At 45.4% G+C, this 21,015-nt stretch overlaps 1 protein-coding gene across 1 annotated transcript in view; it reads right to left on the reverse strand.

Annotated features, from left to right (window-relative positions):
* The window catches only part of exosc8 (exosome component 8), a 35,702-nt gene that overhangs the window by 4,357 nt on the left and 10,330 nt on the right, over nucleotides 1-21,015 (reverse strand). Inside the window, exons 4-9 of the mRNA XM_038818445.1 lie at nucleotides 14,530-14,603; nucleotides 14,183-14,228; nucleotides 10,954-11,059; nucleotides 10,784-10,829; nucleotides 1,664-1,760; nucleotides 504-624 (exon numbers count right to left, since the gene is read on the reverse strand). Of these exons, the coding sequence (XP_038674373.1) occupies nucleotides 504-624; nucleotides 1,664-1,760; nucleotides 10,784-10,829; nucleotides 10,954-11,059; nucleotides 14,183-14,228; nucleotides 14,530-14,603 (490 nt within the window). The remainder of the gene's footprint in view (nucleotides 1-503; nucleotides 625-1,663; nucleotides 1,761-10,783; nucleotides 10,830-10,953; nucleotides 11,060-14,182; nucleotides 14,229-14,529; nucleotides 14,604-21,015) is intronic.

The following is a 21,015-nucleotide window of genomic DNA, read 5'->3' on the forward strand; positions in this document are numbered from 1 at the left end:
CAGAGAAATCCTAGTACTTAGGATAAAAAAATAAACACGGCAATATCAGGGAGGAACAAGTGAAAAGTATTTTTAGATGGACAAACTAAAGCATAATTCGTGTTGTGATCATGATTAAATATTGACAGGGCGGCATGTGGCGCAGTGGATAGCACTGGGACTACGGCGCTGAGGACCCGGGTTTGAATCCCGGCCCTGGGTCACTGTCCGTGTGGAGTTTGCACATTCTCCCCATGTCTGCGTGGGTTTCACCCCCACAACCCAAAGATGTGCAGGTTAGGTGGACTGGCCATGCTAAATTGCCCCTTAATTGGAAGAAAAATATAATTGGGTACTGTAAAAAAAATTTAAAAGATTAAATAATGACATGCATAATGGTGTATTGCACTAGCTGATTTGGAAATATAAAAACATACAGCCCCACAGTCATAATACAGTATTTTTCCTCATGTCAAAACAATGTTATAGGCAGTGTTACAATACTTTACTCAAAAGTAACTTACTCGTCAAAAATTGCAAACGATGTAGCAACGGGATGCTTTCTGATATTCAGTTGATATTTCTTGCTCGTATTAACTTCTGCCAAACCAGTTTCTTCATTGATCAATACCGATGGCAATTTAACTATAGAAAAATAAGTTAATCCTGAGAATCATCTAGAATGGTGATCAGTTGCAAGATGTAGCTGTGGATTTTACTCCAAACTGTAAGCTAAACGGGGACAGCAAACATTTTCATTATGTTGCACTTTTGAAAACTGATCAATCTTTTACAGAAATATTGCAAATTTCAATGTTACGTTCTGCTGTGCAGAACAAAATTCTATAAGAATCATGGAAACTTTGCTGTAGCAAACCTTTTTGTCCCATGAAGCTCATCACTATTTCTCCCCTTATAAATCACCTATCTACGATAATGTTTGCTCCCCAAACGCATTCATCGTTTTCATTTTAAAAATGCTACAAACTGTTTCAGCAATAGTTTGTAGTAGATAATTCCACATACTTCCTCAGAAAAAAGGGAAGCATGGATAAATGGCAAAGAAGAGATAACACCCACAGGAAAAGCAGCACAAAGGCAAGGTTAACAAGGCCATTATCAACTGCTTCAGTCGGATTTCAATCATGTGGAAAACAAGCAACAATAATTGGATAAATGTTCGCAACACAAGCATTTAAAAGTAGTCACCAATGACTGGTCACACCAATAGCAACAGCTTCATAGTATAGAATAACAGTGATTTTTAAGTGAAACTTCATACTGGAACAAATCTGAAACATACTAAAGCTGTAAAAAAAAGTTATATAAAATACTAAAAAAGTCACTGAAATTTGATGTCATTTTTCTTATGTTTGCATGCCACACATTATTACAAAAAATAAACATCAGTTTAACACAAATGCTTCAGGTGGCAAGAGAGGCGACTTCATTTATTTAAAATCTGCAATGATTAGACATTAGCAGTACACAGAGAATCCATTTCATGGTTTCTATATTCAAGATAGTGAGGTAATGGCATGAAATAGTTTAGGTCAGCCTCTCTACTTTCTGAATTCCCAAACCTTTGTACGGTGCTAAGGGGAGGCAAATGGCAGAAGTCTCCTTGCAGAGAAAGACTAAATAAATTTTGTGCATTACTTTTTAAAAATGTAAGCATCCTTACCATTTTTCAGTGCTGCTAGCAGGGCTGTTATACAGGCATCCAATAAGTTTCCATCATAATCTAAGCACACCATGTCACAATATACAACCCAAGCAAGCTGCAAAAAAGATGCATCAATACTCCAGTTAAAAATGTATTTCTGAACCATTCTGAAGAAATCCAAAATGCCATGGTATAATATGATAAAAATCCAAAAACCAGATGCAGACTCAAACCACATACAGATATGGGTGCTACAATTTTCCTCAGCATGCCGAGGTTGTGAAGAGAACATAAAAACAGCCAGGCTTCCTGATCAATATTCTTGTGAGCACAGTAAGGAGTCTTACAACACCAGGTTTAAGTCCAACAGGTTTGTTTCAAATCACTAGATTTCGGAGAACTGCTCCTTCCTCAGGTGAATGCATTAGCCGGAGGAAGGAGCTGCGCTCCGAAAGCTCGTGATTTGAAACAAACCTGCTGGACTTTAACCTGGTGTTGTAAGACTTCTTACTGTGCTCATCCCAGTCCAACGCCGGCATCCCCACATCAATATTCCCTGGTGGAAGCACATGTGGGTGCATATCACACACAATAGATTTGTGTGTCTTGGCCTACAGCCAAATAGCCTGCTGATACACATTTTTAAATTCATAGACAATGCTCACTTGGGTGGGGTAGTTAATAGATGAATCCTATTTCTCATCAATAGCCGTCCCTCGACATCATCTGAAGACATTGCGTTAGTTTTCACATGTACGATGACGTACTAACACCTCTCTTGACCTCTCCGCAATTATTAGATTGCTTATTTGACATCCAGCACTGGATGAACAGGAATCTCCTCCAACTAAAATTCTTGGAAAACTGAAGCTATTGTTTTCAGTCCCCATTCCCAACTCTTGACAATCAACTCCATTCCCTATTCTGCACAGAGTCGGAGATAGTCTCTTTGAAACCTTGGTATCACATTTGATCCCAATAGGAGTTGTAACCTCATATTCATACTACAAAGACCACCGACCACCTAAGTCCACACCTGGAGTGGAGTGTCCCCCAACTTTGTCAGTCTCAGCTCATCTGCAGAAACCATCATTCATGTCTTCTATACTCGACTATTACTTCTATACTCGACTATTCCAATGCATTCCTGGCTGGTCTCCCACATTCTACCCTTTGTAAACTTGAGGTTATCCAAACCTCAGCTTCCAGTGTCTAAATTTGCAGCAAGACCCATGTCTCCCTCTTCCCTGTGCTTACTAACTTTCACTCCTGGTTAAGTAACACCTCTGTTTAAAAATTCTCATCCTCACTTTCAAATCTGTCCATGACCTCACTGCTCCCCATCTCTGTAATTTCCCACAGCCCCGCAACCTTCTGAGATATTTGCACTCCTCTAATTCTAGCCTCGTCTATTCCCAATTTTTTGACCAGCTCAATAAGCAGTCATGCAAAACTCCTGCAAAATCAGCTTCAGTAGAATGAACACTGTGTCCGGATGACCAAAAACCATCACCCCAGGCCCTGTTTTCTCAACTCTCAAATGACCAACATTGCAGGGGAGGACAAATAAAATGCCTCAAAGATACTCTGAAGCTTTCCTTGAAGTGCAGCAGCATTGACATTAATGACAGATGCTGCTTGTTACCAAATGTTCAAGATGGCGACAACATATCCATCAAATGAATCATGCTTTGAACCTCAATGTCTTAGTGATGAGGGAGAGCGGCGACAAACACAGAAAGAAAATAAGGTAAATCCTGCAATCCAGATCCCACTATCTTGTGGGAGGTCTTGCCCATGTGACCAAAGATAGAGTGGTCATGAATCAACCTGTTCATTCACATGACGACCCATGGTAGAAACATGCACAACCCTGAGTAAGCGCATCCTCAAATTGAGGGACAGCCGACGATAACACAATTATAACTGCACCACCATTGGTGGCAATGTCTTCAATTGCCTACACACCAAGCTCTAGAATACTCTCCCTATAACTCTTGACCTCTCTACCTCACATTCCTCCTTTAAAACAGTCAAGCGTTTGCTTCTCGGCCCTAATTTCTTCATACTTATAACGCTCCTTGGGATGTTTCATTACATTAATGCTGCTACATAAATACTAGTTGTAATCAAATATCTTGTTTAGGGCTGGCAAATAACAGTCACACATGTCAAGAGAAACTGAACTGAGGAACTCTCAATCTTTGCACTCTCTCAGAAGACACTGGATACTTCAGATACAAGTACATGGTTTCACCAGTTACGGACAAACCCATGCACAAACTACGAGGAGAGATGTATACCATATTGAGTAAGCACAAAGGGTCATAAGTTCAATTTGATTACAAAATTCAGGCACCTGCAAGCAGCCAGCTAAACAGATCCAGACACAAGGGACAGGTCACAAGTAGGCCAGCCTTCGACCACTGCCCAATAAGAATATCATCTCCTCAAAACAAACTAGCCATCACTTTAGGATTGTTAATTGAATAATCTGGAATAAAAAATGTTAGTTTCAGTAATGATGACCATCTGGCGACAAATGTCATTTAGGGAAGGAAAGCTGCTGCCCTTGCATGGACTGGTCCGAATGTGACTTTAAAAGCAAGATGACTGATTCTTATCTGCCCAAGCAGGCCACTTAACTGCATCAAAAAACCAGGATGAGAATCTGCAAGAATAAAACCGGATGTGAAACTGGCATTGACAAAGGCGGTGGATAGAGATTAGTCAAGCAACAGCCCGACATAATCATACTCACAGAATCGTAGCTTACAGTCAACGTCTCGGATTCCTCCATCCCTTGGTATGTGCTGTCCCATGGCAGGATACATCCCATCCACCAAAAGTGCACAGTGATATGCAGTAGATATAGAGTGGTCCTGGGAATTCCGAGCATTGACTCCAGATCTCATGACGCCTTATAGCAAAAGGTTAAAAACGGGCAAGTAAACTTCCTGCTGATTAACATCACGTGGCAGTAGTTAGCACTGTTGTCTCAGCATCAGAGATCCGGGTTTAATTCCGCCCTTGGGTGGCTGTGTGGAGTTTGCATTTTTTTCCCCCCCATGTCTGCGTGGGTTTTCTCCAGGTGCTCCAGTTTCTCCCCACAGTCCAAAGATATGCAGGTTAGGTGGATGAGCCATGCTAAATTGCCCCTTAGATGTGGTTAGTTGGGGTTATGGCGTTACGGGCATAGGCCGGGGGAGTGGGCCCAGGTAGGGTGCTCTTTCATAATGGCAGAGCCCAGATGATAGTACAGAAGATAAGGCTGAAGTGTTTGCAAATACCTTCTATCAGAAATGCCAAATGGATGATTCATCACTGCCTTTTCCTGAGGCCCCTACCATCACAGAAACCAGTCTTCAAGTAATCCAATTTACTTCACATGATAATCAGAGGAACTAAGCTCAATGGAAGTCCGTGAGCTTTGGCAACATCCCGGCTGTAGTGCGAAAAACTTGTGCTCCAGAACTAGCCGGACCTCTAGCCAAGCTATCCCAATGTAGCGACAACATTGTCATCTGTCCAACAAACTAGAGAATTTCTCAGGAATGTCCCTGTCCACAAAAAGCAGGACAAATCTAATCCAGTCCATTACCACCCCATCAGTCTACTCTCAATCAGCAAAGTGATGGAAGCTGTCACCCAACTCCACCTCAGGTCATCTGCTGCTGAAACCTTCATCCATGCCTTTGTTACCTCTAGATTTGACTGTTTCAACACACCTAGCTGGTCTCCCATTTTCTCCTCTCCATAAATTTAAGGTTATCCAAATGCTGCAACCTATGTCCCAACTTGTACCAAATCTCGTTCACCCATCAGCCCTGTACTCGCTGTATTCCTGGTTAAGTAAAGCCTCAATGTTAAAATCCCTCCATGCCTGCCAATGCACCCCCCCCCCCCCCCCCCCCAACGCTACCATTTCTGTAATCACCTCCAGACCCACAGCCCTCTGAATGTCTGTGCTGTTATGATTGTGGGCCAGACCCCCAAACGTTTTGTATGACCTGGTATGGGGCCAGTAATTTGCTTACAGTAGACAAAGTTTGGAGATCCCACGTACTGACTAAGAGAATAAAGCCACAAGATGCCATGGTTTCTGAACGAACAAAATAAACTTTACTATACAGTCAGAAAAATAAAACAATTTACAAGATCAATTGTTTACGCCAACATTCAGAATTAATATGCGGAGCATGTGAATTAACAGAGAAGCTTTGGTCCAACACACCACAGTGCACCATAATGGCAGATGCGAGAAGACATCCCACGGATTTCTCAGCAACCCACCCAGATGTCAGTATCCACTGTGAGTTACACAATCTCATTAAAACTGTCGCCCCTATGAGGAATTGCAAACTTTTCACCTTCAGCGATCTAGGGGCTGGTTTAGCTCACTTGGCTAAATCGCTGGCTTTTAAAGCAGACCAAGCAAGCCAGCAGCACGGTTCGATTCCCGTACCAGCCTCCCCGGACAGGCGCTGGAATGTGGCGACTAGGGGCTTTTCACAGTAACTTCATTGAAGCCTGCTCGTGACAATAAGCGATTTTCATTTTCATTTCAACTTCTTCTAATAATAATCTTTATTATTGTCACAAGATGGCTTACGTTAACACTGCAATGAAGTTACTGTGAAAAGCTTAATTCCTTTCAAAAACCACTCCAAGTTAGACTGCCTCAATGACTGCTCATCTCTCAAGGTATCAAACGAATCCCACAGGGCTCCCGATTCTGCACTCCAGCCCCAACTGTCAGGCACAACTCCAGCTTTTCAGCTATGCCGAGCAGAACATCACTGCTCCAATGGGTTACCTTTTACACAATGGCTTGCAGCACAGTCACCAACTTTCCACAATCTTTTAGCTCTCCAAGGCTTTTCCTGAGCCCTCAGTATTTGGTGCCTGTTAACCCCAGCACTTTTGCTATTTGGAGCCTCTTTCGTTTTTGCTCCTCGTCCTAGTGGTTCCCATCAATGGTTTCGTCCTTCCACATCCCCCCCCCCCCCCCCCCCCAAAGTTCTCTCTCTGGGGCTGCACCCAACTCAGTTTCCTTGATTGGGTTTCCACCGAACCATGCACGCGCTTGATTCACGTATGTGCAGAAGCTCCCAGGGCATGTCAGGAGTTTCTGACCTCCGCTTGGAAATCAGGCAAGATCCTATTTCTTGACAACTCTTTGAATTCTGGCCTCTTAAGCATTATAAAATCTAAATTGCTCCACCATTGTTGGCTGTGCCTTAATTCCCTTGTGTTATGGGCCATGGTTTAGAGAACCCCAAAGTGTATCATGGAGTTCACCTGACCGACAACTTTTCATAGATTGTGGTATGGAGAGCACACGGCCCACTCTACAGGTGTGGTACAGCAAAAATGGAACTCAAGTTAACATACAGTGAACATCTTAGCAACCATTAATTCAAATACAACCCGCAAAGAATACAACACTAAGTAATCCTTTAAGCTTTCCTTTTAACATCCATAAGATTTAAAACACCTTTTACCAGAAGCACATCAGGTTAAAGTCACTACTTATTAGTTTTAAATCACCAGGATAGATTTACAGTCTTTAGATTACAGAGAGAGATTCATACACCTTCTGGCTGTGACTGCAGCTGTCCAGCTCTGAAAACAAAACTAAAACACACCCTGCAGCAAACAGCCTAAACAAAAGTAAAAAGATGACAGACAGCCCAGTTCCACCCACACTCTGACATCACTGATAAACACCCATTTTTTAAACACCCATTTCTTAAAGGTACTCTCACATGACACTTGCTAAATGTCTCTGCTTCTCTTTCCTCCTGTATGACACTCTTTAAAACCTTTCATGTTGACCAGGCTTATGGTTATCTACCCCAATATGTCTTTTTAGGCTCGGTATCATACATCGATTAATAATGCCTCATTGAAGCACTGTAAAACATTTTCTCTCATTGAAGATGCCAAATAGATACAAGCTGTTATTTATACACTGATAGGGCAGCATGGTGGCTTAGTGGGTTAGCCCTGTTGCCTCACGCGCCGAGGTCCCAGGTTCAATCCCAGCTCTGGGTCACTATCCATGTGGAGTTTGCACATTCTCCCCATGTCTGCGTGTGTTTCATCCCCACAACCCAAAGATGTGCAGGCTAGGTAGATTGGCCACGCTAAATTGCCCCTTAATTGGAAAAAATGAATTGGGCACTCTAAATTTATTTATTTTTTTAATTATATACACTGATTGCAAATGCTCAGTTTGGGTTCCTGTGTTATATTGATACAAGCTGTTATTACTTTATATTTTTATTCTCCTTTTTCACATTTTCTCCCAAATTTACACCCAACAATAAAAAAATAATCAGTAGTGAATGCAATGTCAATCCCATATCAATAACAACGTTCCCATCCTCCCACCAAACATTAACCTGCTTGTTAACATAAACAAATGACAAATAGGAATCAGGAATCACCCTGAGTCACCATTATCACACAACCCTCCCAGCACCTAATGTTCGATGGAATCCAATTCCCGAAAGTGCATAATGAATAACACCCATGAGTTGTAGAACCGCTCCATCCTTCCCCCTCAGTTCAAATTTGACCTTCTCAAGAGTCAAGAATTCCAGCAGGTCCTCCTGCCACGCCAGGGCACAGGGTGGAGAGGTTGATCTTCACCTTAACAGGATCCGCCTTCGGGCGATCGAAGAGGTGAAGGCTACAACATCTGCCCCTGTGCCCGTTTCCAACCCCGGCTGGTCTGACACCCTGAATATGGCCTCCCAAGGGCCCGGGTCCAGTTTCACGTGCACCACTTTAGAGATTACCCTAAAAAACTCCTTCCAATAATTCTCCAGCTTTGGACAGGACTAAAACATATGAACATGGTATGCGGGCACACCCACCCCGCAACATTCACTCACATCTTCTATCCCCTCAAAGAGCAGGCTCATCCTCGCCCTTGTAATGTGTGCTCTATACCATCTTCAGCTGTATCAACCCCAATCTCGCACATGAGGTGAAGGCGTTCCACTCCGGAGCACCTCACACCAAACCCCCTCCTCCATACCCTCTACAAGCTGTTATTATATACTCCGATTGAAAATGCTCAGTTTGGGTTCCGCTCAGACCAACTGGCTCTCGACTTCAGTAAACCATGCCCTAAACATAGACAACTCCAGAATGAAGTTGACAGTGACTGCCCTCAACATTGAACAGCATTTGAACAAGTACAGTATCATGGAGACCTAACAAATTGAAAAAAATGGGGATCGGAAGAATACATTCTACTGGTTGGAAGCATTCTAGCACAAAGGAAGATAGTTGTGGTTGTTGGCCCCATGAATATCTGCAAGAGTTCCTCAGGGTGGCATCGTAAACCAAAACGTCTTCAGCTACTCCATTATAAGTTAAGAAGCTGGGATGTTTGCTAATGATTAAAGTGTTCATTCGCAACTCCACAGATATTAAAAGCAGTCCATGCCTGGATGTAACATGATCTGGATAACATTTGGGCTTGGGATGTTAAGCAAAAAGTAACATTCCAGCCACACAAGTGTCAGGCAATGAACATCAACAAGAGAGTGAGTCTAATCACTTTCTCGCAACGTGGTATGGCATTGCCATCACCAAATATCCCACCAACATCCTGGGAGTGACCACTGCACAGAAACTGATCTGGACCAGATATTGTAGCTACAAAAGCAGCTCAAGGCTGAGTGTTACCAGCAACTAACTGACTCCCCATTGCCTTTCCACCAGCGACAAGATGCACTACTGCAACTCGTCAATGCTTCTTCGACAGCACCTCCCAAACTCGCGACCACGTCAAAATCACATATCCCAACTTGGAAATATAACACTGATTCTTCATCATCATTCAATTTAATTTAATTTAATTTAATTTAATTTAATTTAATTTAATCCTGGAAATTCCTTACCTGACAACATTGTGGGAGCACATACGTCCCATGACTGCAGTTCATATAGCTCACTATCACCATCTTGAGGGTATTTAGGGATGGACAATAAATGGTGGCCTTGCTAATGACACCCACATTACTTGAATACATTTTTAAAAATTATTTAATAGCTCCATAAGATTCCATTTCAGTCAATAATTGGATTATGTTGCAATGCTTTCAAAGTTGAAAATGCAAAGCAAATTGGAAAACAAGATGCAAGTAATCTAACAATGCAATACAGGTTGTAATTGCAAAGAAAGTCATTTATCTAACTTATCTTGCAGACAAAATAATTTTAAAATCCCCAAAACTAATCTGATCCTTTATGAATAACTGTAAATGCACACCATAATGTTCTTTCCTGTCAGGATTTTCAAGCTGTCCATCTATCTCAAAAGAGAAGGTAAAAAAACAAATATGCTCTAAACAAGCACGGTGAAACGCCCGTTTAAAATCATGCTTTGGACCTCAACTGCATTAAACAAGCGAGCTGCTGATGCCAATTAGGCCTCCCAGTGTACTACAACAACCAGGGCCGTAGAAATTTCAACTGGCTTTGGCACAGAGCTGGCCCAGATGGAGGTTCTGGGGAGATTGAACTGGAGTGGGTAAAGACTAGGTCGGCAGTAATCGACTGAATTTTACAGATCATGGGACACTGCTGGACCCACAGATTTTCCTACCATTTTGCGGACGCTCTGCGCGATCTCTTTAAGGACTGACAGTTAGGGCACCGACGACCCAGGACAACTTGATAAATTTAGCATGGCCAATCCACCTAACCTGCACATCTTTGGACTGTGGGAGGAAACCGGAGCACCCGGAGAAAACCCAAGCACACATGGGGAGAACGTGCAGACTCCGCACAGACAGTGACCCAAGCCGGGAATCGAACCTGGGACCCTGGAGCTGTGAAGCAATTGTGCTAACCACTATGCTACCGTGGTGCCCAAATATCTCCCTGACTCCTGCTTGCTTTGCTAAGGTGTTTATAAATTCTCGCTGCCAGTCATCAACCCTTGTAAAACAATTATCCCAGAAAAAGAAAACTTGTCAGACTTTCATGGGTTTTGAATAGCTTAAATTCAAATATTAGCACATTGAATAAATGAAAACTTTACATAATTCAAAATTATATTTGATACTTGAATTCAAAAATGCTAACAGCAAAGTCTACTATTGATTTTTTTCTTACCTTCCCTTTTTCAATGCATAGATCCTCCATCTTGATGATCTGTGAACTGGATTTTTGAGAAAAAGTTGAATTGCTCCACAGATTTTTAATTTATCATACTGCTGTACAATGAAAAACATTAAATATACAATTAAATTCTGTAAAATTACTGATGAAAATGAGATTCTTACTTTTCAATGACATCAAAAATGAACTGACTTGCTGCTTGTGCTTGTTCCCCCGGAGGGCCAGGTCGAAACCTTGATGAACATAATGGTGGTAAATCTACATTTGGCACTGTAATAAATAAAACATTGGTTGTCCCATTTGTTAGTTTTACCATATTCATGGCACTTACATTTTCTGTGGTTAAATAAATGAAGAGAACGACTGTCCATACCAGCAATGCTGCTGATTTCAAAAATTAGAACAAAGAATATAGAATTTCTACCGTGCAGAAGGAGGCCCTTTGGGCCATCGAATCTGCAAAGACCCTCCATCCGAAAGAGCACCTTGCCAGGCCAACTCCCCCGTCCTATCTCCATAACCCCATCTAATCTCTAACCTGCACATCTTTGAACACTGCGGGGCAATTTATCATGGCCAATCCACCTAACCCGCACATCTTTGGACTGTGGGAGGAAACCGGAGCTCCCGGAGGAAACCCACACAGACTCCGCACCGACAGTGACCCAGCAGGAATCGAACCTGGGACCCTGGAGCTGTGAAGCAACTGTGCTAACCACCTGCTACCGCGCTGCCCAACAATAGACAATGGTTTCATGGTCATCTTTAGACTTTTAATTCCAAATTGTTTTTTGTTGACTTCAAATATCATCATCTGCCATGGCGGAATTGGATCCCAGGTCCCCAGGTCATGATTCTGGCTCTCTGGATGACGAGTCCACTGACAATACCACTGTGCCACTGCCTCCCCTATTTTTGGACTCAGCATGCAAGTACAAAAGACAAGACTGTATTTCAAATTCTTTCACGGGATGTGAGGATCACTAGCAAAGCCAACAATCGCCCTGGAGAAGGTGGTGGTGAGCCATCTTCTTGAACCATAGCAGTCCATTTGTCTTTCTTTATTCTTACATGGGATGTGGGGGTCACTGATAAGGCCAACATTTGTTGCCCACCCTTAATTGCCCACGAACCAAGTGAATTAGTAGTTCATTTCAGAGGGCAGTTAAGAATCAACCACACTGATGTCGGTCTGGAGTCACATGTAGACTAGGCCGAGTAAGGACGGTGGATTTCCTTCCCTAAAGGGCATTAGTGAGCCAGATGGGTTTTTACAACAATCAATTATAAGTTTAACGGCACCATTACGGAGATTAAATTTATAGTCCGGATTTATGAATTGAATTTAAATTCCACCAGCTGCCATGGTTGGGCTTGAGCATTTTGAAACATAAAAGGTCCCGTGGGGACTTGTCAGAGTGATGTTTCCTCATGTGGGGGAGTCCAGAATTAGGGGCACAGTTTAAAAAGTTCTCATTTAAGACAGAGGGGGGGAAAATATTTTCTCTCAGAGGGCTGCAAGTCTGCGGAACTCTCTACCCCAGAGAACATTAGAGGCAGGATTACAGAATATATTTTAGGCGGAGGCACATAGGTTATTGACCAACAAGGAAATCAAAGGATATGATGGGTAAACAGGAAAGTGGCAGTGAGACCATAAACTGATTGAATGGTGGAGCAGGCTCAAGGGACCGAATCGCCTAGCCCTGCTTCTAATTCACGTGTTTGTATTATCCTCAGCCTCTGGATTACCAGTCTAGTGACATTATCACTAAGTCACTGCCTCCCCTGGTGCAAGTACACCCATTGTACTGCCGGGCAGGGAATTTCAGGATTTTGATTCAGCAGTAATGGGCTGCACTCATCCAGGCAAATGGATAGTACTCCATCACACTCTTGACTTGTGCTTTGTAGAGGTAGCTTTGGGAAGTCAGGAGGGGAGTTACTTGCCTCAGTTTCTGCCCGGCTCTTGTAGCCACAGTACTTATATGGCTGATCCAGTTCAGTTTCTGTTCAATAGCAATCCCCAAAATATTGAAACTGCAGTATTTTATGATAATGCCATTGAATGATATGGGAAGATAATCTCTTATTGGAGATGGTCATTGCCTAACACTTGTGTGGTGTGAATGTTGCTTGCACTTACCATCCCAAGTCTGAATCTTGGCCAGGTCTTACTGCATAGGAACACTAATTGCCTCAGTATCTGAGGAGTTGCAAATGGTATTGATGGAGGGAGGGTCATCAATGAAGCAGCTGAAGATGTTTTACCCTAGGGCATTAGCCGGAGGAAATTCTGCTGTGCTGTCCTGGAACTCGGATGACTGACCTCCAAGAACCACAACCACCGGGTTTAGTCTCCAAACAGTTAAAACAGTTGCAACCACCTTCAGCCAGAAGTGCCAATTGGATGATCAATCTTGGGCTTGAGTCCCCAGCATCGCACAAATCAGTCTTTAGCCAATTAGATTCACTACAAATGATATCAATAAATGGCTAAGCACATAATACACAACAAAGGCTATGGGCACTAACAACAGCCCAGCTATGGCACTGAAGACTTATGGTCTGGAACTAACTGCACTCCTAGCTAATCTGTTTCAGTGCAGCTACAATACTGACAAATCCAATCTGGCCAATTACTGTTCTATCAGTCTACCCCCAGTCAAAAGCAAAGTGATGGAAGATTTAATCGAAAATGCCAACAGGATCAAACTCACCAATGACCTGCTCATAAATGCTCATTTTGTATTCCTTCAGGACCACTTTACAGACTAGGTCCAAACATGGACAAAGAGCTCAATTCAAGAGGCAAGAGTGACTGCCCTCGACATCAAGATAGAATTTGTCATGAGTGCAACATCAAAGAGTCCAAGTAAAATTAAGTTACTGGGAATTGTGGGAAAACTCTCCACTTGTTGGAATCATATCGAGCACAAAGAAAGCTGGTTGGGGTTGTTGGAAGGCAATTATCTCAACTGCAGTGCCACAAGAATTCCTCAAGATTGTGTCCTGGGCTGAACCATTTTCAGCTGCTTCATCATGACCTGCGTCCATCATCAGGACGGAATTGGGGATGATTGCAGTGTTCAGTACCATTTGCAACTCCTTAGCTAACGAAGCACCATGTGCGGCAAGATCTGGACAACCTTTCGGCTTGGGCTGATAAATACCAAGTAAAATACATGACTTACATAGCAGGCTATGCTCAGAACCCATTTCAAGGCAATCACAGCTGAGCAATAAATGCTTTCCTTGCCAATGACACCCACATTCCATGATATTGAGAAAAACCGTACCAATTTCACAATAGGAAATTAATATTGTTTTGAATAAAGTAATAGCTCAACAACACCACTATAATTGTGAGTTCTTCTTTTACCAATAACTCACCTATGAATCCTTTATTTGCTGCATCCACTGTTGGTGTTGCAAATTCCTGAAAGGTAAAAAGTAATTTAAATATTTTTATACAAAATAAATTTCTATCTGCATTAAAGAAAAGCTGAAATATCAAGCAATTTGAATTTAAAAATCGAATAACATTGCATTTTCAGTGTTAATTAGAGAATTCCTTTCATCTGAACAAATTACAATTTGATAAGATTAAAGGTTATGTAATACTCAATCATTATCAGCTAATCAACATACTTACTGTATAAACATTCAGGCAATTCTCTTCTACTCAGAATGTTAAGTAATAAAAGATAAAAACTAAAAGCTGAACACTTGTATCTCACCACTTTAATGCCACAAACAACAGTCGTATTCCCCAGCTTTACGAGTGACGAACCATCCGCCGTCGTAATTGAACCTGTAACATCAGATCTGAAGTCAGAAAAGCAATACTTTCAAACATTGTTACTCTTTTTAACTGCTTCGTGACAACAAGAGTTTTTGCTCAACTCAGAGCCTCCGTGCCGAAATCGCGTTTGGTGCGGGGGCGGAGAATGGGGCGTCAGACCCGCGATCGGGTCCAACGCCTTCCCACAATTCTCCGCGGAATGCAGAATCGCTGGCAGTCGCGCGAGTGCGGTTGATGCGGCGCTGGTCAGGGGCCACTGAAAGAGGCCACCTCAGCGATTTCTCCACCGGCAGCTGGCTGTGTTCACACCGGCATGGTTCTAACATGGTTCCACCCGGCGGGCATTCGGAGTGGCGGGGGGATTCGTCATCGGGTTGGGGGGGAAGCGAGATAAAGAGCTTTATCTCACTTTTCTTATTGCACAACTCCCAGTCCGAGATGGCCTGTTTCCTTGTTGATTCCTCAACATACTGGCCCAGAAAACCATCTTGTATGCACTCCTGATATTCCTCCTCTATTGTCTTGTGAATAATTTGTCTCACTCAATCTATATGCAGATTAAAGGCACCCATAATCACAGATGTTGGGGCAGCACGGTGGTCCAGTGGTTAGCACTGCAACCTACGGCGCCGAGGTCCCAGGTTTGATCCCGGCTCTGGGTCACTGTCCGTGTGGAATTTGCACATTCTCCCCGTGTTTGCATGGGTTTCGTCCCCACAACCCAAAAATGTGCAGGGTAGGTGGATTGGCCACACTAAATTGTCCCTTAATTGGAAAAATGAATTGGGTACTCTAACTTTATATTTAAAAAGATAAAAATAATTACAGATGTTCCTTTATCACATGCATCTCTGATTTCCTGTCTGATGCTATTCCCAACTTTACCACTGCAGTTTGGTGGTCTGTATACCACCCCAATGAATGTTTTTTTCCTCTTGGTAATATTCCCCAGGGATCAATATTAAGACCATTGCTCTTTTTATTAAACATCAACAACCTGGATTTGGATATGCGGAGCACAATTTAGGAAATAAGAATCAAACATTTTCACAACAGGTTCCAGAACTGGAATATCTACAATTAATATGATCTTCCAGCAGCTGCCAGAGAAATGCCCTGAACAAAGGAGACCACTATATAGTGCCTTCATCGATCACACCTAGCAATTTGATCATCTGAGCAGAGGGGGTCTGTTTACTGCTGGAGAAAATTGGCTGCATGCCGAAGTTGATCAATGTGATCTTCTCTTTTCATGATGGGTAAGCCATGAAGAGGCATGGAACCCCATAGTGGGGTCAAACAGGGTTATGTTCTGGCACTGACACTAGTTGACATATTCTTCTCTGCTGCTGTCCATAAGACCATAAGACATAGGAGTGGAAGTAAGGCCATTCGGCCCATCGAGTCCACTCCGCCATTCAATCATGGCTGATGGGCATTTCAACTCCACCTACCAGCATTCTCCCCGTAGCCCTTAATTCCTCGCGACATCAAGAATTTATCTATCTCTGCCTTGAAGCCATTTAGCGTCCCGGCCTCCACTGCACTCCGCGGCAATGAATTCCACAGGCCCACCACTCTCTGGCTGAAGAAATGTCTCCGCATTTCTGTTCTGAATTTACCCCCTCTAATTCTAAGGCTGTGCCCACGGGTCCTCGTCTTCTCGCCTAACGGAAACAGTTTCTTTGCGTCCACCCTTTCTAAGCCATGTATTATCTTGTAAGTTTCTATTAGATAGAACATAGAACATAGAACATAGAACAGTACAGCACAGAACAGGCCCTTCGGCCCTCAATGTTGTGCCGAGCCATGATCACCCTACTCAAACCCACGTATCTCCCCTTAACCTTCTAAACTCCAATTAATACAATCCCAGGATCCTCAGCCGTTCATCATATGTTAGACCCGCCATTCCAGGGATCATCCGTGTGAATCTCCGCTGGACACGCTCCAGTGCCAGTATGTCCTTCCTGAGATGTGGGGCCCAAAACTGGACACAGTACTCCAAATGGGGCCTAACCAGAGCCTTATAAAGGCTCAGTAGCACATCGCTGCTTTTATATTCCAACCCTCTTGAGATAAATGACAACATTGCATTCGCTTTCTTAATCACAGATTCAACCTGCATGTTTACCTTTAGGGAATCCTCGACTAGCACTCCCAGATCCCTTTGTACTTTGGCTTTATGAATTTTCTCACCGTTTAGAAAGTAGTCTATGCTTGGATTCTTTTTTCCAAAGTGCAAGACCTCACATTTTCTCACGTTGAATTGCATCAGCCATTTCCTGCACCACTCTCCCAAACTGTCTAGATCTTTCTGCAGCCTCCCCACTTCCTCAGCACTACCTGCCTGACCACCTAACTTCGTATCATCGGCAAACTTCGCTAGAATGCCCCCAGTCCCTTCATCCAGATCATTAATATATATGGTGAACAGCTGCGGCCCCAATACTGAACCCTGTGGGACACCGCTGGTCACCGGCTGCCATTCCGAAAAGAACCTTTTATCCCAACTCTCTGCCTTCTGTCAGACAGCCAATCCTCAACCCATGCCAGTAGCTCACCTCGAACACCATGGGCCCTCACCTTACTCAGCAGCCTCCTGTGTGGCACCTTATCAAAGGCCTTTTGGAAATCCAGATAGACCACATCCACTGGGTTTCCCTGGTCTAACCTACTTGTCACCTCCTCAAAGAATTCTAACAGGTTCGTCAGGCACGACCTCCCCTTACTAAATCCATGTTGACTTGTTCTAATCCGACCCTGCTCTTCCAAGAATTTAGAAATCTCATCCTTAACGATCGATTCTAGAATTTTACCAACGACCGAGGTTAGGCTAATTGGCCTATAATTTTCCATCTTTTATCTTGATCCTTTCTTGAACAAGGGGGTTACAACAGCGATCTTCCAATCGTCCGGGACTTTCCCTGACTCCAGTGATTTATGAAAGATCTCAACCAACGCTTCCGCTATTTCTTCAGCCACCTTCCTCAGAACTCTAGGATGTAGCCCATCGGGGCCAGGAGATTTGTCAATTTTAAGACCTTTTAGCTTTTTCAGCACCATCTCTTTTGTAATGGCAACCATACTCAACTCAGCCCCCTGACCCTCTATAATTTTTGGGATACTACTCATGTCTTCCACTGTGAAGACAGACGCAAAGTACTTATTAAGTTCTCCAGCCATTTCCTCGTCTCCCATCACTAGCCTTCCGGAATCAGTTTGAATTGGCCCAATGTCTACTTTGGCCTGTCGTTTGTTTCTTATGTATTGAAAGAAACTTTTACTATCATTTCTTATATTATTATATTACTGTCATATGCTTTCAAGTCACCTAGTGATGGTATCTACTTACACATCAGAAAAGCTGTTCAGCCTTGATCGCCAAAGATCCGAGAGAAAGGATCGCCAAAGATCCGAGAAAGGTATGCCAAGTCCTCCTCAGAGAATTGCTCTGCACTGGTGATGCACACTAACATTCCACACTGAGGAACACCTGCAACAGTAAACCCTCAATAGGCAGACTCTACCATGCTTGCAAAACGTTTTGTTTGACCACTGACAATGTGACACTGGAGAGTGTTGATAGCTTCACATACCTCTGCTCCACAATCACCAATCTGTCACTTGATACTAAAATCAAAATGTGTGGAACCAAGACAATCTGACTGAGAACACCAAACTGTGAGTCTACCAAACCTGCGTCCTCAGTGCACTCCTGTGCAGGTGAGTCCTGGATGATGTTTGCTAGGCAGGAAAAGAGGCTGAAGTTTCCACCTTCGCTCTCTCAGACATATCCTCAACATCTCTTGGCAAGACAAAATCACCAACTGAAAGATCCCGGAGCATGCTAGTTCCATCAGCATACATTCATTGTTAAGCCAATAAGGTCTGCATTGGCCCAACCACATTCATTGAATGGATGATAGCCATAAACCTAAAGATGGAAATGCAAGATAAATTTACCATTGGGCATCTACACTTGTGTTACAAGGATATCTCAAGCGAGATATTAACATGTTGGGCATTGACAACTGGGAGACAGTTGCTGACAGCCATGATCCTCTGGAAGTTGACTGCTTGGAAAGGCATTGGAGTGGCAAGCTGAAGCAAAAAGCTTTGATGGCCAAGAAGAGGGCTCAGAAAGAACTCAGCCCATTGTCTTCTTCTGCAGTAAATACAACAAAGACTGTCATATCAGACAGCGGCCCCTAAACCACAGCAGGCGACGCTTATAGAGTTGACCACCATGGCACAAACAGAAAACTGCCACAGGATTTGGAAAAAATAGTTTTCACTTTAAGGAATTTACTTCATGAGGCAGTCAGTCGGGAAAGGGTTGTTCCAGCTTACAAATTTCTCAAGTTAGAATCTTACAAATGGAAGCATTTAATTGTCACCTATGTTGAGAGTTGTTGTTCTGAATTCACCCAGCTCCCGGCCATCAGGTCGACAATTTTCTTTCTAAAATACATACAGAAAACATTTAGGAAGACTGTTCAGCATGGTACAAATGTAGAATCTAGAGTCATTGTAGGATCATTCCATGTCTCTTAAAAAACACATATTTTCCCTCAACATCGCAACTGAAACAAAATCAGAAAATGTAATCCTTTCACAAGTCATTTGTCAAAGATTAAATTGAGAAATAGCCCACCAGAAATTTTCTGTAGTATTCCAAAGGTTCGACCGTTCTGAAAAGGAAAAAGGGACATGGATCAAGATTACCAGGCTAAAATATTATATTGTGTTGCACAGAAGTTACAAGGTTTATCAGAAACATTATAAACATTCACATTTCCACAACACTTTACATCATCGGCATTTACTGTTAATTTATTTACAATGTTAAAATGCGTCAAAACCTCACAATTCATTCAAACATTTTTAGCACTATCAGAATGTTTTCCTCTGCCTCCTGCTGCACCCCCTCCCCGCGCCCATCCCTCCCTCTGCCCCCCTCCCCACCCTCGTAGCCCCCCCCCCCCCCCCCCCCCCCCCTCCCCCCCCCCTCCCGGTCCCACACCGCCCCCCCCTCTGCCCCTCCATTCGATTCCCGTATCAGCCTCCCCGGACAGGCGACGGAATGTGGCGACTAGGGACTTTTCACAGTAACTTCATTGAAGCCTACTCGTGACAATAAAGCGATTTTCATTTCATTTTTCATTTACCCCCGCCAACGCACCCACACCTCCCCGCGTACATCGCCCCCCTGCCACTCACAGCGCCCCATACGCCACCCTGGGTCTCCTGTATTGTCCCACGCCCACACTGATGCCACCCATCACGCCCCACCCTACCCCCGCACCCCACACCTCCCCCCGCCCCCTCCGCCCCCTCCCCTCCCCCACGCCTCCTCCCCCCCGCCCCTCCGCCTCCTCCCCCCGCCGCCCCCTCCCCCCCCCGCCCCCTCCCCTCCCCCCCCCGCCCCCTCCCCTCCCCCCTGCCCTCCCCCCACCCCCTCCCCCCTGCCCCCTCCCCTCCCCCCTGCCCTCCCCCCCACCCCCTCCCCCCTGCCCCCTCCCCTCCCCTCCCCTCGCCCCCTTCCCTCTCCTCGCCCCCTCCCCTCCCCTCCCCCCTCCCCTCGCCCCCCTCTCCTCGCCCCCTCCCCTCCCCTCGCCCCCCTCTCTCCCCCCCCCTCGCCCCCCTCTCCTCCCCCCCCCCTCGCCCCCCTCTCTCCCCCCCCCCCTCCGCCCCCCTCTCTCCCCCCTCGCCCCCCTCTCTCCCCCCCCTCGCCCCCCTCCCCCCTCCTCCCCCCCCCTCCCCCTCCCCCCCCCCCTCCCCCCCCCCCTCCCCCCCCCCTCCCCCCCTCCCCCCCTCCCCTCCCCCCCCCTCCCCTCCCCTCCCCTCCCCCTCCTCCCCCCCGCCCCCCCCTGCCCCCTCCCCTCCCCCCCTGCCCCCTCTCCCCTCCCCCTGCCCCCTCCCCCCTCCCCCCTGCCCCCTCTCCCTGCCCCTCCCCCTCCCCCTGCCCCTCCCCCTCTCCCCTCCTCCTGCCCCCTCCCCCCTCTCCCCTCCTCCTGCCCCCTCCCCCCTCTCCCCTCCTCCTGCCCCCTCCCCCCTCTCCCCTCCCCCCTCTCCCCCCTCTCCCCTCCCCCTCCTCCCCTCCTCCTGCCCCCTCCCCCCTCTCCCCTCCCCCCCTCCCCCGCCCCCTCTCCCCTCCCCTCTGCCCCCTCTCCCCTCCCCTCTGCCCCCTCACCCCTCCCCTCTGCCCCCTCCCCCCTCACCCTCCCCCCTCCCCCCCCCCCTCTCCCCTCCCCTCTGCCCCTCTCCCCTCCCCTCTGCCCCCTCACCCCTCCCCTCTGCCCCCTCCCCCCTCCCCCCTCCCCTCTGCCCCCTCTCCCCTCCGCCCCCTCCCCTCCGCCCCCTCTCCCCTCTCCCCTCTGCCCCCTCTCCCCTCTCCCCTCTGCCCCCTCTCCCCTCT

Source organism: Scyliorhinus canicula, chromosome 14 (assembly GCF_902713615.1).
Source record: "Scyliorhinus canicula chromosome 14, sScyCan1.1, whole genome shotgun sequence".
NCBI classification, from domain to species: domain Eukaryota; kingdom Metazoa; phylum Chordata; class Chondrichthyes; order Carcharhiniformes; family Scyliorhinidae; genus Scyliorhinus; species Scyliorhinus canicula.